The sequence below is a fragment of the Triturus cristatus genome, chromosome 10, assembly GCF_964204655.1.
Source record: "Triturus cristatus chromosome 10, aTriCri1.1, whole genome shotgun sequence".
Classification (NCBI taxonomy): Eukaryota; Metazoa; Chordata; class Amphibia; order Caudata; family Salamandridae; genus Triturus; species Triturus cristatus.
This window is the reverse complement of record NC_140593.1, coordinates 949605148-949624969: the sequence shown is the minus strand read 5'-3', so window position 1 is coordinate 949624969 and position 19822 is coordinate 949605148. Positions and strand designations below refer to the sequence as shown.

The following is a 19822-nucleotide window of genomic DNA, read 5'->3' as shown; positions in this document are numbered from 1 at the left end:
GGATTCAAACAGTTCTGGTCTCTTGCCTTTATCCACCATAAAGTTTTCCCACTGGGCTATTTCTGTCGGCACCTGACCCCATTTTCTCCTGGCCATTATATCCTTCCAGCACGTACACTATTATGGGGGGGAAACAGTCGTTACACTGCAAGAGTTACAGCGCATGACATTACCCTGCATGCCGTTTCAACACAAAAGGTATGTAGCATGGGGTAGAAGGTGTTGGATTTAACTCCAACACCTTCCCTACTGTTGTACACATTGGAGTTGGAATAGTAAATTAAACTATTCCAACTTCCAGCGCACCCACGACAGCAAGTCGGGGTAAAGATTTGCGTTGCAACTGCATGCAGGGTAATGGCATGCGCTGTAATGTAATGTTTGTGTTATCAAACATATCAGTTGGAATATAGCAGGTCTGGGCTCTAAATTGTACGTGAAACCTTGGACAAAACTAATTAAGAAATATGATGTGGTAGTCATGCAAGAGACTTGGATGCCTTCAGATGTTTTTTGCAAAGATTACTTATATTTTCGTAAACCTGCACCCCTTCTCCGGCGAGAAGGGCTGGCCTTACTACCTGGATTAAGGCCGCTTTAAACTGTTCCATTACTGCTATATATGTGTCGTGTACTTTGATTCAAGCTTTTTATCTCCTCTGGGCTGACCGTTTTAGTTTTTTCATGAACAACTTTTATAATGACGATTTTTCTAATAGGGCCAATACGAATTTTAGTTTTTGTTCAATTTTGTCACCAAAATAAGGACTGAGCACTTTACTACAGGACTGCCTTTTAATTTATTGTTGGCAGAGGTTTTTAATGCTAAACTTGGAACCTCAAATCAGTCTAATGTTTTTAACCCTCTGTTTTCTGGTGATTTAAGAAGTGAGCTCGCATGCAGAGATGTAAGGCGGGAATAGCTGTACATGTTATGGAACTTGTATGTTTGGGGCCCCCTGGAGTCCCTACTTTTATTGGTAATAATAATATTAATAATTATAATAATCCACATTTGTAAAGCGCGAACAATCACCCGTAAGGGTCTCTAGGCGCTGGTGGCCGTCGGGAAGATTAAGCAAGCTATTGCCCTGAGTCGCATGGTGCTGGGCTAATCTGCCGCTGGGGATCGAACCGTGATCCCCAGATTCCGGAGTCAGTCGCCCTGGCCGCGGCGCCGCACCTCCTCCCTTGGTAGAGCTAGTTGCACAACAATTGATCATATTTTTGCTTCTACGGAATTGGTTAATAATATGCTGGAGGCATCTGTTGCTCCACAAATGTTTAGTGACCATAACCCTCTTGAGGTTACTTTAGCAATCCCTGTGAATCATACAAACCTCAAGCTAAGGGGTAACACTGGGTTCATCACCAAAATTAGCGGACGCAGACTGGTCCGGAAAAATGCGGATTTGGGGTGTCTTCTGAACCGTTTAGTGAAAGACAACTCTGATATAGTGGACCTTGTTTATCAGAGAACTCTATGCGCTCCAATATTATTGATGCCTTTGTTTCCATGGGCCTCTGTATAAGGGATAAGCCAATCCAGATCAAAGGTGGGGTGCCCTCTGGGTAGTTTGATTCCATGTGCCTGTATGCAAATGCTAATCTTAGACCGCCATGAAATGAATCCCCGGTAATAAGGAGGAAGTAAAGCAATGCAGGAGGGACTATAGAAAGGCACTGATTAAGCGTAAAACTCTCCTGCATATGGAGGTCTGGGAAGATCTGGTGGCCTCGAGGAAGTGTAAAGATGCCTATGCTTTTTTAAATATAGTGAACTCCAATAAGTTATCTAAGGCGTCAGTTCAGGATTTGGCACAGAATATTGCCAGAGAGGAGTGAGTTGTTCATTTTGAATCTTAATAGTCTTGACCCCCAGGTAGCTACACCACTTGTGAAGAATCCCGTCCCATATATCCTCTTAAAATTGCTTTTGGTTTAGCAGAGGTTGTAGTGGCAATTGAACAAAGCCCCAGTATAAGGCAGGAGCCCCAAACGGGGGTAACGATAGACCTCTATAAGAGCAACATTGAATTTTGGGGACCCTTATGGACGAATGCCATCAGTGCATCCTCTAAGTCGGGTATATCTAGAGCATGAAGATCCACTATAATTGTGCTCATGTTTAAAAACTACAACCGCAGGGCTCCAGGCGGTTGTGCCCTATATCTCTTCTAGACTCTACTTGTTAATATTATAGGAAGTATTGTTCTAGGAAGGTTCCAACTGTAGACCACAGAGCTCAATATTATATAAGATGTTCTGTCCCTCAGAGGGGGGCTTAGGTTCATTTATTATTGTCTGAACCTTCATTCACTTATCTCCAAATACACAATGGCTAAGCATGGTTCTTTTTGTATGGCCTTTATGGACCTCTCAAGTGCATTTGATAGCGTGAGCTGGCACAAACTGTGGGATGTCCTAAATAATGAGTGTGGATTCGGACCCTCTGAATTTCCTGCATGCTCTACATTATGATCTTTTTGCATCAGTGCACTATGGAGACTCAGGAGATTGTACCAGTTCTTTTGAGTTGGGCCAGGGAGTCCAACTATATTAGTTATACTGTGGCTAGTTTAGGTAGACCCGACTTGTTCATCGTCCCTGAGAAAATATCTTCCGGTGATAAGGCATGGGTTACCACAAATATTTTGAAGGGTAGATCAGCTGAAAGAGTCCGTAGAACTTCGTGGTAGCATAAAACAGCTCAAGACAGCAAAGATAAATTAGAAAGTTAGAATATACGTTAGGGATTTCCAATATACCTGATTGTGGACTTAGCAGCCAGATGTAAATACATTTTCAAAAAAAGGATCTGGCTACAAATAACACATTTGGAGGGCCGATCCATTGAAAGTCTTCCTTTTGCACAATAAAGCACCAGGTGGACAGAAGGAGAAGGAGAATACAAGCATCAACACAAGGAAGAATGGGGAAATATTAATTGTTTTTTGAAGTACAGATTGACTTGGAAAATTATTGTGCCATTATATCCAAAGTGGTAACAGCTCTTCAGCTAAAGGAATATATTCAGTTGCCAGCTTTCTGTCAGCTTCTGCGTCCACCTACTAGAGTGGTGAGGCTACACTGACCAGATCCAGAAAAACTCTGTCATTTTGTTTCAAGATATGACTGCTTCCAAGAATATGGCTTTTATAAAGCAGAACATAAAAGATAGAGCTGTACAAAAGAAAATGTCATCAAGTGACCAACACATCTGTACCACAAAGAAATAAATGTACATTTGACTAGGGGCATAGTCGCCACTCCTGATTCTTTCAGAGACACGCAGCTGTAAGGGATTTACAAGCCAGCCACTTAATCTTCTTTTCACCACCTGACAAACATTATTACCTGGCCCCAGGAGCCTGGACTAAGCCACTGTAATATTGGTAGTTCAGCATTTATTCTTCTTGGTTATCCAAGACCCATAAACCCAAGTTATTAGGTATTGCTGGGGTATTGTTCAATGATAGTCTGCAAAATCAGTGTCATTAATTAGAAACTGTAGAGGGAACATAGTATCCATAAGAAGCAAGTATATCAAAGGTAAACAACATATTTCTTCTAAGCTTTTAAAAGACACATGCTTTCCATTACAGTGCTTTGAGAGGACACCCATTCCTACAAAACTAGTTGAGAGGGAATCAAATACAAGTATTACTATGGTGGATTACTCTTACATTCCCATAAATATATCAAAAAGGGTAACTCCTGCAGTAAAAGAGAATGAGCTTCTTGGTCTGCTACAGCTGCACCACAGCTGCATTTTTTTATTTATTTTATTTTATTAACACAGCATCCAAATGCAAAAGGGTCAAGCGATGGAGCTAGCATCAGTGTCCGAGAGGTGGCACGAGATTGCAGACACCAGGAAGACCATACACCAATGAGGCCCCCATCTGCGGGAGGAGATCATAGTGGACGAATGGGATCTGGACGGTAAGAGAAAAAGCTGTTTGATACTTAAAATATGCTCTAGGTTGACATGCAAAGAAAAGAAAATGTTACACTGGCGAGTGTTGTGTGGTTTGTTGCAAGTAGTATTACTGAGGCATTTCTTTGGAATGATTTGCCAATTAATGAGCAGTTTGACTCTTTATTGAGACATCCACAACTAGGAGAGCGTTTTACTTTTCAAAAGAGTAGCATTGGTGTCACTCATCAATAACACATGGATCTCTCATGTACATCTATGTTCAGACTAATGTAAACATAATCCTCTATCCTGTGTGTAGATGTATAGCCCACTATGCATTTCATTCGAGCAACCATTATTCATAGAGAGTGTATGCCAGCACTCTGTACCAGCCTTGACACAGTTTTGTGTCGGTACCATCTAGCATGCGTGCAGAACAAGGGCAAGCCTTTCACACAGGACACATTGATAGTTATCTCATCATGAAGTCAAGAATTGAGAAAAGGGACATGTAAAGGGCGCGTACAAGCAAGCTCCCTTCTTGACATGGGGCAACAAAGTACAATGTTTAGGGACCCTCCCACGCCATAACTGAGCTCATTCTCCCTGGCCATACGCAAAGGTAAAATCACATGGTGGAATAACTATTTTCCTGCTTGTTACTTACAAGAAACTGGGTACAGTTCTCAAGGGCTTTGGAAGAGGTGCCATATATTAGAAGGTGGAGAGGCTTTCTGGGACGTAATTGCTTCTCTAGACTGTGTTGCGCTTTCAGGTCCATTCCTACTTTCCTTTTGGACATGGAGATTTCAAACAAATGTTACTTCACAGGATAGATCAAGATTTTACTTCTGGGCACACTATGTTGCTGCACTGAGAATCTGAACATGCCTTCCTACATTTAAAATCATTCTCATTCTGATGTGGTGACTCAGAGGTTAGAATACAGATGAACTCATAGTTTGCACTGAATTAAAGTCATAACGCTTGAATAGGCCTGCATATGTGGCAAATTCTGCACATGACTTATGACTAAAATGAAGATTCATATGATGTAGAAGTAAGAGTATAACTTTTACGCTTGTTGCCTGTAGCCGCTGTTTGTGTGGAGCCTGCCACCTGGGGGAAAACCAGGATTCGCTGTCTGACTAAGTCACGGACCACCGGAGGAGGAGCCAACTTTCCTGCACCGCGCACTCAAAAGTGCTGCACATCTCCCGCGGTGTGGGACGCTTGTTGCCTGTTGCCTGTAGCCACTGTTTGTGTGGAGCCTGCCGCCTTGGGGAAAAAACGGGACTCGCTGTCCCAGGAAGACACCGACGAACCAGTGGAAGAGCCAGCTTTCCCGCATCACACGCTCAAAAGTGCTGCACATCTCCCGTGGTGCAGGCCGTACCTGGGCAAAGTCCAAGCCAAGTGCGGGGCCATCCGCGCCTGTCAGAGACTGGAGAAAGCTGGGCTGGGCCCCCCCCTCTTGGTTCTCTGACTCCATGGGGTCAGGTGGCAACCGATTGACATTTACATCTCTGTTCTGAGAGCCAGGACTTACCCGGGGGGGTTTATATTAGGACAAACGCCTGGACGATACTGGACTTGGACATTCCTGTGCAGGTAGGAGCGTTTATATCTCCATTTTAATGAGTGAGCTGTGTTCTGCTGTGCTTTAAGACCCAGGTTTCGGGTGCTTGGCGCATGCTTGTCACAGAGCGGCCTCCTGTTTGTTTAATGAAGACGGTGGTTATGGTCTAAGTCTTCCTGTCTCTTTGATAACGAACCCAATTACTCGATGGACACAATTTTCCGAACACTCTGCTATTTCAGTGGCCACATTATTACGAGACACCATCTTTGGATTAGTTTGAGGGACATATTCTTCGGCCACATCACTTGGGGTTGTCCAGATTGTTACATTGGGGGCACGCAGGCCACTTGCTAAGGAACCGGTGAATACTGTGCCCACTATGGACACTTCCCTGCAGCGTGCCATAGGGGTCTTGGATAAGAAATCAAGTTGGCTGCATGTCGACGAGAACAGGGGCAACTGCCCTATCCGCTCGATCTTCTTCCATCAGGACGGCGTACAGTTAACTGACCCCCAGACAAATTCAGCAGTCCTTGGAGTGGGTCCTGGAGCGGGGAAGGGCGTAAGAGAAAAGAGGAATGGCCCTTCAATCAGGAGTCATGCTAAACACGGAAGACCATTGGCTCGTACTCCATCCCCCCAGATTCCACAGTTGTATTTAGTCTAAATTTGACGGGCTTCCTTGACACTTTTTAAAGTATCCTTGTTATCAGCTCTTTTGTCAGCAATTGAAAATGATCTTAAAAAGCTGACTACGCTCCCTCAAGGCGATCCTGTTGTGTTGTCCACTCTTCCTCTGGGCCCAACTGCCCTGCCCACCAGTGTGTGTCATAGCATGGGTCAAAGTGTGCAGGAGCTTGGTACAAAGATTTCACCTAAGGCTGCGACGGAGGGTGCAATTCAGTCTGCATGTCGACAAGCACCTTCCGTACGCTCATTTACTTTGGCTCCAACTTTGAACACAACTTCATTAACAGCAATAACCACCAACGACTGTGCCTCTTTACAGTTCAAGCAGAAACCAAACCCAGGAACTGTTGCAAGAAGGTCTAACAAGATGTCTGGCGGAGGGTCAGGAGGTACCCGCTCAGGGGCTTCAAGCGACCCTGCCCTGAGTTGTTGTTCTCTACACCTGCCACCAGAGTCAACTCCTTTAGTAGTGGTTTTAGCAAATGTACTTCGACTTGCTCCGGGTACTAAGAAAGACTTTGATTAACTCAAGAATAACGTTGTGCATTGGCTAAATTCTAATATTGCTACAGGGTTGCAGGTAGATAGTCACATCATTATGCTGCGTAGAACATTATGGGTGGGCAGAGTCAAGAAAAACTGGGACGGGAATTGTGTTACCATTAACTTCAACAGCCCCTTTATGGTGAATAGCATCATTAGCATGGTCTCCCAATTTAAACCTAGGGGCCCTAATTCGGCCATTGTTGCTCTCCCTCTGGGTTACTTTTATAGGCCCCAGATCCATCGACTTGTTCCATATGGTAGGTTTCAGTGGAGCTTTCAGATTTGGGTCAGAGAAGTCAGCACAAGGGAATTCCAGTTATAGCTAAATCTAATAGGTTTGTGCCCCTTAGCTCATTAGATTGTTGTGATTGACTGAGTCCAGTTCCTCCCGAACCATTTGCCCTTTCCACATAGTACTCCGGGGGGCGTCTGGGTTATTCAGAAGTCAAGGGGTGTAACTTTATTTCCTGGAATATTGCAGGGCTGGCAAGCAAGTTTGACCCAGACTAGGTGCCTTTTTTAAGAAGGTGTGATGTGATCTGCCTCCAGGAGACATGGGCCACCGTAAACAGTTATTATCTGGAAGGCTCCAAAACCTTCTTTGTGCCAGCCACTCCCTCTACTGCAGGAAGAGCTAAGGGGGTTTTAGTCCGTTTTGTTTCTTTAGATGTCCAAGTCAGCTCTGTCATGTTGCCCTAAGACTTCCCCAACTTACAGGTGCTGTTCTTTATCTAGGGGGACAAACAAGTTATTGCTTTAAAAATGTTATAATGCTGTAACCTGCTCATTGGAAGTATGCAACATTGCACAGTTGGGCTTTTGTCCGAGAAACATGACCTGGAGCAAGCAGATCTGCTCTAATGTTCTGATTGCATGGGAGTTTAATGTCCATATATGTGGGGACCCTAAGTCTGGGGGGGTGTAAAGACATGAGGTGTGCACCTCATGCCGGTCTGCATATGGAACATACCTATCAGGGCTCTATACTTAATGATATTTTTAATGAGTTTGATTTGTTGTCTGCTATGAACAAGTTGCCCCCAGACAAAAAGGATGTTGACCCCACTTTCACTGGGAGAGGTGTGAGTCTTTCATCGATTTTATTTTTGTTTCTACACATTTTTTTCAAATAGCTTGGATTTTGCCATAAAGGAGAGTGTGTACAGTGACCACAACCCGGTGTGTGTTTCGACTGGATGGCACCGGGTAGAAACATTAGCCAATAATGGAGCAAGGGGGGCCCTGACAGCTGTGGATGAGCGGAGGAGACTGAAGTGGGTGCAGATTATACCAGACCAGTTCTATGAGTCCCTGTTCACTCAGTGTTCTAAGGAGGTCGCCACTTGCTCAGACAGGGCAGCAAAACCAACAGACATTTTGGAGTCTTTTGGAAGCATATCAGGGGCTATAGCCAACCTATTGCGGGCCCTGGGTAAGGGTCCTTCTTATATAGGTCTGAGATGGTTTGCTGAGTGCTCCTGTGCCTCCATGAGACTGAAGGAAGTTTTTTTTTTTTTTTAAACAAGACCTTTATTGCAAACTCACACAATACACAGCTGACAGCCTACAACCCCTCGGGCCGGCCGCGGAGGATGTACTTTGCAGTTCGTTATTAAGCACACAGCCCATTGCCGTCAACCCGGAGGTACGGCGGCGTTAGAACGGTGTGAGTGTATCACATTGTCAAGGAGGATATTGCAGGACTCCTTTTTCCCTTATATTCGACCCTAAACATAGAACTATTGCCAAACTGGTGAACAGCGCCCTACAGCCGTATTGCCCCCCCCCCCTCCCCCCAAACAAACCAGATCATCACCTAGCACCATAAGTCGCCTGTCTACCATTGATGTGACTACCGCACCCCATCCATTAGCACCCGGAGCCACCACAGCGTTAGGGTTTACAGATCCTCTGCGCCTTCCCGCCCCTCGGGAGGAGGCTCGCATATGCCCCCCCTGAAATCATTCCAATTGGACCACACTTCCCTCCACTTCCGGGGGCATCCTCTCGTTATATATACAGTCTTTTCCTGCAGCATACACCAGTCCATGTCGCTGTGCCAATCCGACACTTTGGGTGGGAGAGGACTGCCCCAGAGCCTGGCTATGTTCCTCTTCGCCACCATTTGTCCGAGCGTCACCCAGAGCCTCCCTTTCGGTGACAGGTCCGTAGGTTCCCATATATTGAGGAGGCACCTCTTGGCCTCCGGGCGAATCTCCACCTCCCATACCTCCTCCATACACTGCACCACCCTTCTCCAATAGCGCTGAATCTTAGGGCAATCCCACACCATATGGAAGAAGGTACCTGTGCCCCCACATCCTCTTCTGCAGAGTACTGAGTCCGCCCTCCCCATCGTGTGTAGCCTAGTGCAGGAGATATACACCCTATGAAGGATCTTAAGTTGGATAAGTCGCAGCCGGGCTGATATTGCGACCTCACGGGGAGAAGCCAGAGCGTAGAGCCATTCTTCGTCGTCTATCTCCAGCCCATCAGCGGCCCATTTCTCTCTAAGGGGCAGAAGTGTGTCGGGGGGGTTGTTAATCAGCTTTTTGTACGTGAGTGATATGGCGTGTTCCGGGAGGTTCAAGCTCCCCGGTTGAACCTATCTTCAAGCGGGGAGGATTGTGGTATCTTGGTCTCCGGTGGGATGTTAGTCCGGAGGGAGTGTCGCACCTGTAGGTATCGAAAGTATTCGGTGTGAGCTAGCTCATATGTGTCTTGCATTTGGGCGAATGTGCGGATCCCCGTAGGGTCCCAGATGTCCTTGATTTGGGAGATACCAATTAAGTCCCAATTACGGAACCCCTTTTTGCGCCCCAGGTTGCCCAACTTGTCGGAGGCCCACAGTGGCGTGGCCATCGTAAGGACTCCTGCCCATCCAAGCTTCCTCTGGGCGACGTGCCATATCTGTACCGAGTGACGGGTAGGTCCGGTTAGTGGACGTATACCCCGTCTGGAGTAGAGTGCTATCTCGTAGTTCCCCCCGGGAAGCAGCCATCTGTCCATGCCGTAGGCGGGATCGTTCCCGTCTCCATATGTACCCTGGTTGATCGCGGACAGGTGGGCCGCCCAGTAGTATTTACGGATGTCAGGGAGGGCTATACCACCGTCGTACCATCCCAATGTGAGTTTGGCCATGGAGATTCGGGGCGACCCGGCCCAGAGGAGGTCGCGCAGTGCGGCCTCGATGGCCACAAAGTAGCCGTTGGGGACTAAATATGGATAATTTTGCAACGCGTACAGAAACCGTGGTAATGCTAGCATCTTGAATAGGGCTGCCCGGCCCAGCAGAGTCAGTGGCAGGTGCTGCCAGGATTTGGCCTCCCGTTGGAGCCGATCGAGTGGCGGCTTGAGGTTGCGCTCGTATGACAGAGCCTTATTGGTGGTGATGTAGACTCCCAGGTACTTAAACCCTTCCACTGCCACATTAATGGGGCACGTGTCCGGGAGACGCGGAGGTTCACCCCGTAGGACATATAGGTGTGATTTGGCCCAGTTGTCCCGGAAGCCCGAGTTACGGCCGAAGCTAGCAAGTATATCGAGTGCCACAATTATGGACCTGCGTGGTTTGCTAAGGTAGAGGAGTATGTCGTCGGCATAGAGGGAGATTCTATCCTCCCATCCCTCCGCCCAGGATATACCTGTCAGGCCAACCGCCTGCCGTATCCAGGCCGCGAGTGGTTCGAGGGAGAGGGCGAAAAGAAGGGGGGAGAGGGGGCAGCCCTGCCGGGTCCCTCTCTCCAGCGAGAAAACCTCGGACTGCTTGTTGTTCACCAGCACACGCGCCAAGTGTTCAGCATATAGTAGGCGCACCCACCCTATAAATTGAGGGCCGAAGTCCAGTTTGCGCAGGACTGCGAACATGTATGGCTACTCTAGGGTGTCGAAGGCCATTGTGGCGTCCAGAGAGACCACCACCGCGTCCTCCTGTAGTCTGTGGCATTGCCCCAGTACGCCGTTTAGCCTTCGTATGTCGAGGGCCGTGTTACGGCGGGGCATAAATCCCGACTGGTCTGGGTGGACCAACGAAGGCAGCACCGATTTGAGCCTGTTGGCCAGTGTCTTCGCAAGTATTTTGGGCTCCGCGTTGAGGAGCGAGATCGGTCTGTACGACGCACACGCATCTTTAGGCTTCCCTTCCTTCGGTATCGCCACTATGGTCGCAACACGCTGATCACGGGGCAACATCCCCCTCTCCATACTGTGCACGAACATGGGTTTCAGATGCTTGCTAACAGCCTCCGGCTGGAGCTTGTAGAGCTCAATTGGGAGGCCGTTGGGGCCGAGCGCCTTACCAGGACGCAGTTCACCTATCGCCCGCTGAAGTTCGGCCTCAGTGAGTGGACTGTCCATAGCCTCCCGATCTTCATCCGACAAGGAGGGCATACGAATGTCCGTTAGGAGGTCCATGGAGTCCTCCTCCGGCCGGTCCGACTCACGCCTGTAGACCCGCTGGTAGTGTCGTGCAAACTGTTCAACTATTTCCCGAGGTTCAGTAACCACCGTCCCGCACTCGGTACGAATTTCAGGCACCACCTTACTGGCTTGTTGTTTTTTCGCAAGCCAGGCAATAAGTTTCCCGGCTTTATCGCCCTGATCGTAGATTCTACCCAGCTTGTGGCGCGCCACGTTCTGGGCCTCTTGAGTGACTGCTTCTCTATACTCCGCCGTCTTCAACTGCAGTCTATGCCTGGCCCCCCCCTCCCCACCCTCCGCCGCCTCCCCCTCCAGAACCTCCAATTCCGCCTCTAGTGTAGCGACCTGTCTGCACCGCTCCCGTCGCCTCGCCGATATGGCCGAAAGCGCCTCTCCCCTAATCACGGGTTTGAACGCCTCCCATAAGGTGACGGGGGAGTTCACCGAGCCGAGATTCTCTTCAAAGTAGCGTGTGATGGAGGCGGATACCTGCTTTCTGGTGTCCTCGTGTTTAAGGTGCCATGCGTTTATTGGCGCTATGCAGCCCTCCCGTTGAGTCCCGAATGTGATGTGCGTGTGGACTGGTGAGTGGTCAGAAATGCCTCTGGGCAGGTGTGCTGCCTCACGTATCGTCATGTCGTGTTGTAGAATAGTGAGGATGTAATCTAAGCGCGAGAATGAATGATGCGATCCCGAAAAGAAGGTAAAGTGTCTGTCCGTTGGGTGGAGCAGGCGCCAGACGTCCACGAGCCCGAAGGCCTCAAGAAAGTCCGCCAACCACTCCTGCCCCCGAGGGAGATCTCTGGGGGGCTGTCTATCACGGGTTCCCGACACTACAGCATTAAAATCCCCTCCCAACACCAACTGACCCTCGGGGAGGGAAAGGAGAAGAGTGCCGAGTTCCGCGAAGGCCCGGTCTTGGAGGCCAGGCGGGATGTAGACCGATACTAGGTTTAGCGTGCGGCCCTCCCAGCGGCCAGACACCGCCGAAAAGCGGTCCTGCGGGTCTGTCCTGACTAGGTCTATATGGAGGGGCAGCGCGCGCCGTACCAGCACCCCCGCCCCCCTAGAGCCGGAGGTGAAGCCAGAGTGGGCCGCCAGATTGTAGCCGTACCTATTGAGGGCCCGACAGACATTCCCCATCATATGCGTTTCTTGCAGTAGTACTACATCAGGCTGGTGCCGCTTGAGGAATTGCAGTACTATGGTGCGCTTGAGTCTATCCCCCAGTCCGTTGACATTCCAGCTGAGGACCTTCAAACTTTTATCACATCTCTCAACCATAGCTGTGGCTTGTTAGGGTGCTTTGTCCCACCACCCCAGCACTGCTGCCTACCGTAGGACAACATGTTACGTGTGACCATAAAATTCCCCCAAACTCCCCCCCCCCCCCCTGATTCCCCCCCCCAAAAAAGTGCGTGTAAGGCCTACAGTAAGAGGTCTGGCTGACCCTTCGTGCCACCCTCTTCCCTCCCCCTCTGTCCCCAACATCCCTACCCCCCCTTGCCAAAACAACCCCCCCCTCCCTGCCCCCTGCTCCGTGGGTTCTGAACTACCCACCACCCCAATTAGCAGAGCGCCTGTCGCCCAACCCTGCCCCAGTGGAGCCCACTGAGGAACTCTACGTAAGAGGTTCGTGGGCCAGCCCCCTCCTGACCGCCTGTCCGTGGTGCCCCAGTTCGTACAGTCCTCAGGCCAACAGTGCATCATCTAGTGGTGAGCTTGGCTCACAAGAGTCGGGCAAGCCCTCACACTGCCCCCTGGTGCAAGTAAGTCTTAAAGTCAAAGAAACTTTCATACATTACTGTCCGACGGCTTCTGGTCGAGCTCCCGTGGCCTCAATGCGCTGCGCTGTCTCTGGGCGAGTCCCAGCGGGGACTGTTAGAGCGCGAACGCCAGGACCTCTGGCTCTGCTCCCCACCGTCCGCTGGTCCTGCCGTTGAGCCCGGGGAGGGCTGCCTCGCTCCACGCCCCTGTGCGCCGTCCCGCTGGGGGGCCGCCGCCGACTCGGTCGTGTCCAGCCACTCCTGAACCGCCGCCGGCGAAGTGAAGAAGAGGGATTTACCGCCTGCGATGATCTTCAGTTTGGCGGGAAAGAACATCATGTACCGGATCCCACGATCTCTCAGCGCCGCCTTAACCCCTTGAAAGGAGCGCCTTTCCTGCTGGACCTGGAGCGTGAAGTCCGGGAAGAAGCGAACCGTGGCCCCCTCGTAGTGTAAATCGCCATGTTGTCGAGCCGCCTGGAGAATTGCATCGCGGTCGCGGTAGTTCAATACTTTGGCGATAATTGTGCGCGGGAGGGCCCCTGGTTTAGGTTTTGGGATCGGAGCCCTGTGAGCCCGCTCAATAGTGAAGAGCTTGGAGAGCCTCTTGGGTTTAAGGTGGCGGAGGATCAGATCCTCTAGAAAGAGCTCCACACAGTCCCCTTCAAGTCCTTCCGCCACACCCACTACGCGTATGTTGCTCCTCCTGGCCCTACCTTCCTGGTCGTCGAGCCGAAGGGCCATCTGCCGATGTTGCTGCACTAGCTCATTGACCCTGTTCTCGAGCCGCCTCTCCGAGTCCCGCAGGGCCTTGATGTCCGTTTCGTTGGTCTTGGACCGATCCGTGGTTTTCCCTAAGTCGGCCCGAAGCAGGTTCACCTCAATGGTGATCTTGTCCATTTTCGTCTCCAGGGTCGTCCCCAGGGTTTGTATGGCGGCCATGATAGACGTCAGGGAGGGTTCCGCTTGCCCTGCGGCCTCCTTCGTGGGTCCTCCCGGCTGCGGCGTCGTTTTGGCGACCGTATAGTGGTCGAGCTTGTTCGTCTGGGTCGCGGTGCCCCTTTAGGCCGCATTGTCGTTACGGTGCCCCCGGGGCCTTGCGGTCCTCACTTGCTGGGGCTCCCACGGATATGTGCCAACTCCGATCCCCACGGCTGAAGTCTGGGCGTAGCCAAAGCCCACCGACACCCGACAGTAAGCCGCCCCGAGCAGGGGGGAAACCCAGAATGGGCAGGCCGTCGCGATATGGGGTCCGCGACCTCAGCCTCCAACGCCGTCGGCTCTTCTGTGTCCAGGCCGTCCAGCAGCGGCCCCGCCGCGGCAGCCCGTCCTCCGCTCGCGCCCCTGCAGCAGTAGTATGTCACCGGCCGCCCCCCTTCCAGTAGGGGCCGTCAGCCGGCCGCAGCCGTCGCGGCAGCCCGCTTGTTCTCCCCGGCGTCGGGGTCTCCCAGCAGTGCCCCCAGGAAGTCCGGGTCCCACGGCGCCTCAGCGTTACCTGCGGGCCGCCGCCCCCGTCCGTCGCAGTCACTCAGGGCGCAGCGCGCCTTAGGCCGAAAGCCAGGGCCTCGATTTTGGCCGGGAGCGGCCACGGAGTTCCAAGGGCGAGGCGCCGAGCCGCCGCCGCCCGTCGCGGCCGCCGGGTGGAGTCGTCAGCAGCTTGTCGGAGTCCGGGAAGCCTCTCCGGCTGAGCACTGGGCCCGAGGAAGCTGGTGGGTTCGCTGGGTGATCCCTCCAGCACGGATAGACGTCGGATTTCAAAGGGGCATCAACGGTCCCGGCGGAGCTCCGGGATCAGGCGGCCATTCCGTACGGCGCCTGGCCACGCCCCCTCCTGAAGGAAGTTTTGAGCACCACACCAAGAGATTCCCTGGCCGTCAAGAGGTATCGCACCCAATAGAAGGCTGCCTTGGCAAAGCGTAAATCAGGCCTGAAAGAGGAGGCGTGGTCAGACCTGGTAGGGGCCAGCATCGTGTATAACACCTCTAAGTTCCGGAGCATTATCAATAGCCCGTTTTTAGCAGAAGATAGTGCCAACATACTGGATGCCTGTATTACAGAGGATGATTGAATAAGTCACTTTAAGGGTATGTTCCAGCCTGGACCCCTCTCGAGGGAAGTCAAGGATATCGGTGAGGGTGAATCTGAGATCATTTTTAGTACACAAGGAGTAAGAGCAGGTATAATGAGTTTATATAAAAATAAGGCCCCAAAATGTGATGGGATCCCCCCAGACCTCTATATTTCTAACTTGGACATTTGGGTACCCATACTTACCTCAACCATCAATGCTGTGGTCCTAATTGGCCACACAGATACTTGGGCATTATCTACAATTGTCCAGGTTTTTTAAAAAGGGAGACTGTGATAGCACTCACTGCTATAGGCTCATCTCCCTTTTGGATTCTGTTGTAGAGGTGGTGGGCCGTATACGGTCCTTCACAGGCTCACCAGCTGGGTTGATTACAACAGCATTCTCGCCGAAGTCCAATATGGTTTTCACCCCGGCTACTCAACGGTGGACCAGAGTATAAATGTAGACATGGTCTTGAAGAAGTACATCGTCGCCTGCACTGGCACCAACTACTTAGCTTTTATGGATCTGTCTTCCGCGTTTGGTCACATCAACAGATCCAAGCTTTGGCAGATGATGCTCTCTATTGGCATTGATAAAGACATTGTTTTGTCTTTAAGGGATCTCCATTGAGACACCAAAGCTGTTGTACGCTATTCTAAAGATCTTAAAGTAACCCGCGAGTTTCTTATACAGAGAGGGGTTCATCAAGGGTGTATCTCGGCCTCTTTTCTTTTTAATTTGTATATTAATAATCTGGAGCAGGCCCTTTTGAAATTAAATACTGACTGCCTCCAAGGTGGCCAAACAAAGTTTGCCGGTCCTCCTGTAAGCTGATGATGCTGTCCTCATGGCGAGGACGGCGGGGATTTACACTGCCTACTGATCTCCTTTGTACATTTTATGGAGTACTTGGATTTGTTGGTCAATAACAGTAAATCGTTTACCATGCAGGTGGGCCAAAGTCCAGCTAAGCACTACAAATTTTTGGTGGGGACTACGCCGGTCCTTAAGACCGACGTTTTTTCATACCTAGGGGGTGGTGTTTGTTGTAGCCTTGAATTGGCACCCCTTGACAAGCCGAAAGAAAGGGTTTTTTTTTAGTGGTGTTGCTGCTGTTCTTAACTTTGCTTCCAGACTAGGAAGTACACCGATCAGGGCACTTGTGCAGATTTATAAAGCTAAATGTATCTAGAAGGTCACCTATGGGAGTGAGATTTGGGGCTATATCTAGCATGATGTATTGCAATGTGTTGAAAACACTTTTCTGAGACGGATTCTCTGCTTTCTGCACTGTATTCCATCGTTTATAGCCCATGAAGAACTTGGGATGGCTCCCCTCTCAGATGTGTTGGCTTTTCGCCCTTTATCACTGTGGATGAAAACCTGGATGAAGAAGAGAACTGACCTAAGGAAGGAAATCCTAAGGGATTGTTTCGGCGTTAATCACTCTAACCGTATTTGCTGGTTAAAGTATGTTAGAGAAAGTTTTACCAACATATGAAGGGCTGATCTATTTGAGAACCCAGAGGGAATCTGTAGAAGGGATACGTACTGGGTAAAGGAGAACTTCTTCAAAATGCGTATGTCGGCCAGGGTAGAAGTGGAGCTGAGGAAGCCCAGCGTTCATAGTTATTCCCTGCTGAAGACGGTGTCATTAACTGAGCCCTATATTTTATGGTTTAAAAGTAACCATGATCGTTTTTTACTGACTCGATTTCGCCTGGACCTCTCTCATTGTCTTTTGGCCCATCCCCGTGGTGCATACAGAGGGCAGTGCCTCTTACCCTGTGGATGCGACGGAAAGTCTCCACAGGATATGATGCACTTTTTAATGTCTTGTAGTTTTTACGAGGTTCCAAGAAAGTCTTTTATTATCCCTATTCTCAAGAAAGCAAGCTTTAGGCAGGTTAGACCTGCTTTTATCTTCCTACAATTGCTCTCAAGTAACTCTCAGTACTACACTCTCTTAGCTTTTTAAGGCCTGCAAATAGGCTTAGGTCCAACTGCAATTAACTTTTATGGATACATTTCAGGCACTGGGGCAATATGAAACTGCTTTTATTATGGATTTGTCAAAAGTGTCTGTTTATTCACTTTGTATCATGTACTGTTTGTGTTAAATTATTTGATGGAGTTTTTAAAGGTATCTGTTTGATTTATATTTTTTTCTTGTAAAAACCGAATAAAGTTGATGATGATGATGATGATGAACTTTTCATTTTTGGTTTGGGTGTTCTCTGTCACAGTTCCTTTCTGATATCCCACTTGAAATTCCTTCTTCCTCCCCCGTGGTTATGTTTAACTACTGCCTAGTGCAGCAGACGCCTAAGTTGAAAATCATTCGATTGTGAGAGAAGGGTCTCTTCTCAAGTAGGGGCAAACAAGGCTAGTATATCCTAATTTTCAGCTTCACTACCCTCCATCACGAAGGCACAAGAAACTTTAAATACTTAGTATTGGTAAGTACGGGCCCTATCAGATCTACCTTTTCTACTTTGTAGCTGGATTACATTTTGCTGAGTTACAGCGTCCATTCTGCATCAGCACCGGGAACAGGTGTGGCTTCTGTCTTATTTCTCACCAGATTTTGATATGGCTGGCACTGCTCTAGTCTCTGCTTCTGGAAATTATTAGCATGCAGCAGCTGCCATCGTTCATCTGTTCAGGACACAATCGCTTCTGGGTTCGACACCGACTGGTCCCCTATTCAGAAAGATTTGCAGTATGTTGGACACATCAAGCTTTTTGATGAGGGACAGCAGGGTTACAGCAGTATGCGTATGTCGATTCTGATCCTTGTGTAGAGTTCACCAACATGCTGTCATGTCCACTGGTTTATGACTCCTTTCTTGATGCCTTGAATAGCAAGCTGAATGCTCCTTTGCAACCATCCTCACCCCAGCCTGCTGTGGTACTGTAGGTACTACTGCAGCCAACAGCAGCCCTCCTCCAGTACCTCTTACTACCAGTCCTGCTGGAATTAACTCCATTTCCTCTTTAGGACTTGCCAGCAATTGCTCTGCAGCCTTTACCAGCTTAGCTTCCTGAAACCCCGCAGGACCACCAGGAATAGACAAGACTCCAACTGGCCCTTTCTGACGTCAACTTACTGCAAGAAGTTGCCCTTAGTTGACCAAGAATTGAACCTTACTGCCAGAGTCAATGAGCAAGAGGAGGTATTCCATACAGTGCCTATCTCAAGCAAATGAGGCTATGACCATTAATATGCCTATTCTCCCTCTAGAAAATTAGTGGATTTGAATGCTGGACTTGCGCATCCTCTTTTGTAAATGTAACACAGCTTGCCATTTGCTACACGTACCCGGAAGCTATTTTATGTGCTTGGGCACTCTGGACAATAAATACCTGTTGTCCAATTACACTTCTGTCTTCTTTTCAGACACCTTCCCTGCTTAGTTTTTTTTGCTGATTGCAGTATCTATGAAAGGTAACCGCCATTCTTCCTCGTGGGCTGGTAGACAAGCTATCTTGAGCCAAAAAACAGTACTAGTCCCTTAGTCTCTTTTTCAGGTGACCAAGTGATACCTCTGGTATGAGTTCAGCCCCTATGTTCTGACTGTGCTCAGAAGGTTATCCTCTGCATGGAGAAGGATGCATGGTAGAAGAAGATACCGATAGCCCAGTATCTCACTGATTCCACTTCCAGACCTCAAACACTGGTCTTTCTGTGCCCTGGCAAGCATGGCTGGAGTCCTCAGACCTAAAGCCCAACTTTAAGTCCTCGACCTGCCATTTAGTAGCATAGCCCTCTTTGAACTTTCTAATGAAAAGGTTCTCCACCATCCCAAAATCAGTATTTCACTGCCATGTCAGTAAGTACTATCTAAGAAGTACCTTCTGGGACTCAATCCTCCTTTCAGCAGGCAAAATCTTTTAGCTTTCTATGCCATGGCCCCTCTTTAAAAAAATAATACCATGTTATTTGTGTGAGGGAATATGAACAGTTTCATTGTATTGTATCAAATATGTGTATTTACTGATTTCTAAATTAATTATAACATTCTTTGCATAGCCACATTTAATGTCCAACCCACAAAAAGTAAACTTTCATGCTTTGCAGAGCATCTAATGCAAATCAATGCCAAGCAGTGCTCACACCAGGCCCTCCTCAGATCATGTCGGCATGTGGCCTGGACTTCTTGCATTCTTAACACCTCATTTCGAATTGGATATATTGGCAAAACATTGAAGGAAATACATAGAGGTGACTTTAACTTTTCTATTGCTAAGATTGTCAGCCCGGCCACCGAGAGTATTTATGTATAGCAAGTTTGGCTTCTCACCTATCTGTTGTCCAGGAGGTAACAAATCTGGTAGCCTTTGGGAAACACCTCTACCACCTATTCCTCCACAGTGTGTGCTAAAGTTTTAGCTAGTTTGAGTAGGTACAAACAAGAGAATCAAACACGGAAAGAAGCCTTTTTCTTGGCAAAGAAAGCCTTTGCCATTCAAGTAGAATTGCTTCTGGCTGGTATTCAAGCAGTCCGAACTGTGGCTTCTGACATTCTGACAGTTCATCGTTGCTTTCCATCCACCAATTTCTACTAAAATGTTAAAACTTGGATCTTGAATGTGCGCTTCGTGGACAGAATCTATTCAGCATAAAAGTTGTTGATTTATTGTGTGCACCCACTCTCTCCCCTATTCATTCGACCTCAGTCCGATCCATTCCCTATACCTGTTATTCGAGGACCGAAATGCTACAGCTCCAGTAATTGTAATCATTTTGCTCAGTTTTTCAACTTTGTTTTGAAAGTTGTGCATCACAGATGGTGTTCCTTTGGGCTCAATAAATGTTAGAA

The 19822-nt window shown here is 48.9% G+C and overlaps 1 protein-coding gene across 1 annotated transcript in view; it reads left to right on the top strand.

Annotated features, from left to right (window-relative positions):
• CCDC13 (coiled-coil domain containing 13) overlaps positions 1-19822 on the top strand; it is a 244721-nt gene that overhangs the window by 175074 nt on the left and 49825 nt on the right. Inside the window, exon 11 of the mRNA XM_085628796.1 lies at positions 3803-3945. Within this exon, the coding sequence (XP_085484922.1) occupies positions 3803-3945 (143 nt within the window). The remainder of the gene's footprint in view (positions 1-3802; positions 3946-19822) is intronic.